The following is a 6,000-nucleotide window of genomic DNA, read 5'->3' as shown; positions in this document are numbered from 1 at the left end:
ACAACACCCCAAGTCGGCCTGTCTGCTACGCCGCCGCCCAACGTTGGTGTCAGGAGCGTCACCGGAACAGAAGCGTCCCCCTCCCCCATCTGCGGCGTTTTCTGGGCCCTTTCTGGCTGGTTTCTAGTAGCTCTTTTTCAAGCGTCAAACGATTTTTATTTATCGGTATCTAAAAGAAAAGGTCCGTCTCAAATATGAAATAAATGTTTGTGGCCTTAAGCTCGGGCCAGAGAAACAGAGGAAAAACCGGATCTGTTGCGCGCGCGCGCGCGCCGCAAAGCGCCTGAGGGGAGCTGTATAGGAGCGCGCGCGCGCGGTGAAGCAAGTGGGGGTCTGTGGTGGCTCGCGCGGTTTAGGTGCGCGTGCCTCGAGGCTGAGTTAGGGGCTGTGGGGGAGGGGGTGCGCGCACATTCGAGCGAGGGGGAACCTTGGGGCCCGTGTGTGTGTGTGTGTGTGGGCGCGCGCGCGAGCTGGGTGGGAAGAGCTCTTTCTCTGTGTGGATCGGGAACACCCCCTCCCGCCCCCCGAAACTGCGGTTCAGGAAACGAGGGTGTGAGTGTAGCTGTAGCCCAGGTCCGGTCTGGGGTGGCTTTTTCCCCCCTTCCACCACCCCCTTCTTAGGCCTTTATATTTATAAGTATTTATACTGAAGCGAGGGTAAAAAAAAATGGCAAAATCAGGAGGAGGAGGAGGAGGTGGAGGCGGCGGCGGCGGCAGTGGAGGCGGCGGCGGCAGCGGGGGTCTAACCTGGGTGGTAAGTTGCCTGGCATTTTCTCCCTGTTTCTCCCCGCTGTTGATGCTTTCTTAACAGGCCCAGACCGAAACGAGAGGTGGAAGGCCCCGGGGGAATAATGGAGGAGCAAAGATGCTTGTTCGGATGGAGATGCGGGAAGGCAATGCGAGGAACGGGGGCGGGGGGCGGTTATTCCTGGTCCGCGAAAAGGATGGAGGCAACGGGAGTCGTGGATTTGATGGCATGGGGAAGCTGACATGTTTGGTCTGGGCCTGCAGGACTTGCTACTTCAGCGAGGATCCACTTGTTTTAGCGGGTCTTCCTGCTCGTGTACACGCCGATGAATTACATGTCTCTTTTGCTGAGTTGCTTGTATTTGCCTCTTCCCTGATTGCCGGAATTGTAACGCTCTTAGATTTATTTAGATCTAGACTAGCACCGGCTAAATAGAGGAAGCTTTCTGAACAATCATTTCACTTGTATGAAAGCCAGTCCAGGTTTTTTTGTTGTTGTTTTACACAAACATGTGTTTTTAGTTCTCTCCATCTCTCCTGTCACAAAATCATGAGATGATAGTTTTTTCAATCTTGGATCCTATAGTAGAATAAGAATAGAGTTAGTTGGGAGAGAGTGTTTAAGGTGTGACATAAAAGAAAATTACAGAGTGTGGGTGTTAAGGATTAGAGATGCTCTTTTAGGCTACTTAAAAGCAGTCCTTTTTCTTGAAAGATCATGAGGCGGGGGAGAGGCACTTGAATGGATACAGTAGTTCCCATAGCCTATTACAAACTTTTATTTCTCTTGTTCCACAGAAAGTTCAAACCAGGGTCACTTCCTTATTGTAACTGACCCCAAAAAAAGGCAACATAGCACAACAGTAGCAAAGCAGCCAGTGTCTTTCTCAAAAGGGCTTGCTGCTATTCTACAGATGCATGAATTAATAAAATGTTAGAACTTAAAGTGGTGCTGGAAAAAAAAACACTTTAAAATCTACTTTTCATGATAATGTTGCTGTTTCTTTGTAAATCTAATAAAGTCACATGTCCTATATGTGTTGAAGAATGTGTCTTTAAAGAAGCAGCTGCATCTTAAAAGTGAGGGATACTGAGACTACTTATAAATTAGGACTGTGTCAGCATTAGACTGATAGAAAAAGTGAAGTATTCCTCATTCTTGTTTTGCTTTTTATGCAAAAGTTATTTACATTAGTAAAGTGCAGAAGAGGCAATAGAATGAGTCATATAAGTAGGTCTATAACTTGGGAAGAGCTTCAACCTGTTGCACCTTATGGCAGTAGAGCCCACCTTCTCATAAGCAAACCAACTGTTATTTAAAATAATAAATTACAGGCATTTCATAGGTTAAGTTGCAAGTGAATGCTTCCAGTTTACTCTTCAGAGTAGCAAGGTTTCAGAAGTACTGCTTTTGATACCATTTTCTTAATTGTCCTCTTCAAGAAATTATACTTAAAAGTAGAGTTTTAACCAAGTACAGAGAGTCCTTGTTGAACAACCACTTGTTTGGTAACCATTAGAAGTTACACCAGTGCTGAACAAGGGGGACTTATTTATTTATTTGTGATGGGTCCTTGTAGTTGTGGCCATCACAGTATCCCCGCAGTCATGTGATTGTGATTTGGGCACTTGGCAACTGGCTCACAATTAGGACGTTGCAGTGTCCCATGGTCACATGATCGCCATTTGCGACATTCACTGCCAGCCTCCAACAAGCAAACTCAATGGAGAAGCCAGCAGGAGGTCGCAGATGGCGATCATGTGACCACAAGGTGCTGTGAGTGGATGGGATTCACCTAATGATGGCAACTGGGACTGCTGCAACTGCCGTTGTAAGTTGCCACGGTCACATGACATTGTGCTTTATGACTGTGTCACTTAACAATGAAATTGCCAGACCCAATTACTGTCATTAAGTGAAGACTACCTGTATATTGTTTGTGATGGTATTTAAACAAGCTTTTCCAGCATGTTCTTAAAGACCGCCTGAACAAAATATTTAGAATGGCCAGATTTATTTATTTATTTAACCAAATTTATATCCTGCAGGAATCATAGGTACTCTACAGGTCACAAAAATATAATGTCATCATCATAAATAATAAAAAACAGGCTACCTACAAACCCCAAAACTACCTAGTATCAACACTTAAACACCTTCTAGAAAAGCTCTGTCTCCAGCTGCTTCTGGAAGGCACATAATGTTGGAGCCAATCAAATTTCAGCAATCAAGTCTCCGGTTATTAAGCAGAAATATGCATGAAATTAATGCACATGCACATATTCATTTCCTTTGTGAAATAAGGAATCTACAGATAATTATAGTCTTCTATTATATCAAAACAAATATAGATAGATAATGGCTTCCAAACAAGTAAGGGCATGGCTGTCATGATTTAAAGTTACTTTCCTTATCATTGATTATTTGGAAGCCATTAATCCTAGTTCCCTGTTCAGGCATAAAATGTTATTAGCTTATTAGCTAGTAGTTATTGGCTTTTGAATCTTAAGTGCCTTCTAGAGGTGTGAACTTCATAGCCATTAGCAATGGCTTGACAAAGGCTAAGAATTCAGGGAGCAGAAATCTGCATATTTGGAAGATACCAAGGTTGGGGAAGGCTAATATAAGCAAATAACTTTCTTATTAGAATTAAGTGGTTTTAAAAGCAATCAGTTTAAATTGTGATTATTTGGTATTTCTAGATTTTATTATATTTATAATAAAATTGTGATTCTGCATATAAGGAAAAGTAGAACAGCAAATAAATACTTAATTCAATTACCTCATAGGTACTAAATAAGAATCTATCAAGGACACTTGAATGCATTAAGGACAAATTTTAGCTTTTTAAAAATACTATAAATTGTCAGTTTGGGGGACTTTGGGTATAACCCCCAAAACGTTTCTTTAAGATCATCCCAAAAATAATAGACAAAGTTTCTTGTATCTGAAGTTTGGATAGTTCATGAAAATTACATTCTTGTGTCAATTTATGTCATTTCTGTAATGATGTCTCTAAGCAAATGATGTAAATTAATGCAAGTGGTGAAAATTATATTTGTGTAACAATATCATATAAATGACAAGTTGATGGGATTGACATAAATTGGTTAATTTATGGATTTAAAAGACATTTGGGTTTAATATGTACTGCTTCCTGAATGTTCCATTAAATCATGGGTTTAACTTTGTTGGATTTTGCAATAATGGTAAACATAAATAGTCTGAAATTGAAAAAAAAATCAGGGCTATGTGTGAAACATGCAGTTGGTGGCTGCAGAAACTTTTAGTTGACCATTTTTTATAGTCTTCATTTATAATCATTTGCTAATAAATTCTGTCCTATTTTCCACTACATCTTCAGCAACAAGACTGCCCTTGAATCTCCTCCCCCAGTACCTGAATTTTATAGGAATCAATTCTGAATTCTGAATAAAGCAAGAAAATGATACAATTTCAATTAAATTTGAACCATGCACAAGTTTGATTTGTGTATTTTGAAAACAATCTTTTTGTTATGACTAAAATATATCTTGTAGCATTTTGCTGGATAATTCCTGTAAATCAATAAAAGTTTTGATTTCTGCAAAAACACATTCTCATTGTATTTGGTGATTAAATGTATATTGACCCTAGATAATTTAATGCACCAATGTAATTCTTTTTGTGTATGTGGCTTTAACTATGTTCTGACCCAAAATATCCTTTCTGAATAAACTGCTACTTTTAATTAAAGTTTAAATTGGAAGAGATTTATAAAACATTTTCCCAGCCTGTGTTTGTTTGACTTAATGTGTGACTTAATGATCTATATTTCCAAAGGATAGTACCCACTTTTATATCTTAATAAAATTGTCATTTGCAACCTATTTGTGGGAACTGATTGAAAAACTCTGCTCCTATAACAATATATGGTCCTTAAGTATGTAAATACTATTTTCCACAAAGCAAAAACTGTCCTGCAATTCTAAAACCTTGAAACTATAGAAACTATATTTTTCTCTACTGCCAACCTGAAAGCTTCAATTTAACATGCCAACAATATGCCTTCTGTTAAATTGTCTATCATCTGGATTAAGATAACTTGCATACAGAATACAAAAACTGTGAAAATTAATGTAAACATGATTTTGATCTATTCTGCCTCTCATATCAAAATTAGACTTCATGGTGACTTTTTCCTATCAAGTATATGCCTATATCACTTATATTCAAGACTTCTTGATAGTTTGAACAAGAAAACACCATCTCCAATAATACAAATAAGCAATATCTATATCTATATGTATGGCATAGAAACTTAAGTCCAAAACACAGTTAATTTATAGGGCTAGGCAGAAATGTGATTCAGAGTATGCATAGGCACACATAAAATACCTGTTGGGAATACCTTAAACCAAGCCTGTCTTTTTTCAAATTTGCATGGTAGCTGCAGAGGGCAGGTGCTCCAAGGAAATGGCTCATCTGTGTTAAGATGTTCCGGCAGGAGCTATGTGCATGTCTGCACATGTTTCAAAGTGCATAAGATTAAGGTATTCTTACCTATCACAGCCTTTGGCAATTGAAGATGGCTTAAAAAGTCTGATTGCATGCATTTACCAAAAAAGGATTTACAAAGCTGGGAAAACAATCTGCTAGGGAAGAGCATAATATCACATGTAATTGACATAACAGCATCTCTTCTTAAGTCTCACAAGATACTTGAAATAAGCTGTATGCCATTCCAAAAATTAATAGGAACTTAAAATTGTGTACTTCAAGAAGTGAGTGTACAAGAATAAAAAGTATGCATCCTGACATACTTTTCACCTTCAGATGTGAGGTGGGGTTGTCCAACATATCTGAAAAAGTGTGTTTATGTATGAGCAAGAGAAGGTGCTTGAATGAAAGTTTTATGTAAGAAAAGTAACTTCTTAGAGCATTTAGATCCCATTCTGTGGATGGCTTTAAAGCAGGCTAGGCAAGCTTTTTTTTTTTTTTTTTGCTAGTAGGCCAATTTGGAATTTTGAGAGCATGTTGTGTTTGCTCTCACAAAGTGCCTGCAATAAGGATGGGACATACCTATCCACTAAATGGATATTGTGATGGATGTGATAAGTTACAAAATACCCATTTATCAGATGGTTAACTGTCAAGATTGATTTCCAACTCCCTCACTTCCAATGATGTTTTGAATCGTTCCAGCTTCATTTTATCTTTTATAAGTAGGTGTGTACACTTCCAGAAAAAACAGTTTTTTAAGTAATACCGCT

The 6,000-nt window shown here is 38.8% G+C and overlaps 1 protein-coding gene across 2 annotated transcripts in view; it reads left to right on the top strand.

Moving 5' to 3' along the window:
• The first annotated feature begins 458 nt into the window (after positions 1 to 458).
• The window catches only part of TOP2B (DNA topoisomerase II beta), a 54,019-nt gene continuing 48,477 nt past the window's right edge, over positions 459 to 6,000 (top strand). Inside the window, exon 1 of one of the 2 annotated variants that reach the window (XM_063303904.1) lies at positions 459 to 754. In XM_063303904.1, coding sequence (XP_063159974.1) covers positions 668 to 754 — 87 coding nt within the window. In that variant the 5' untranslated portion in view covers positions 459 to 667. The remainder of the gene's footprint in view (positions 755 to 6,000) is intronic. The other variant, XM_063303903.1, reaches the window with a different exon arrangement.

The sequence above is a fragment of the Candoia aspera genome, chromosome 4 (genome assembly GCF_035149785.1).
Source record: "Candoia aspera isolate rCanAsp1 chromosome 4, rCanAsp1.hap2, whole genome shotgun sequence".
NCBI lineage: Eukaryota > Metazoa > Chordata > Lepidosauria > Squamata > Boidae > Candoia > Candoia aspera.
The sequence above is the reverse complement of the archived record's forward strand: the minus strand, read 5'-3'. Positions and strand labels throughout refer to the sequence as shown.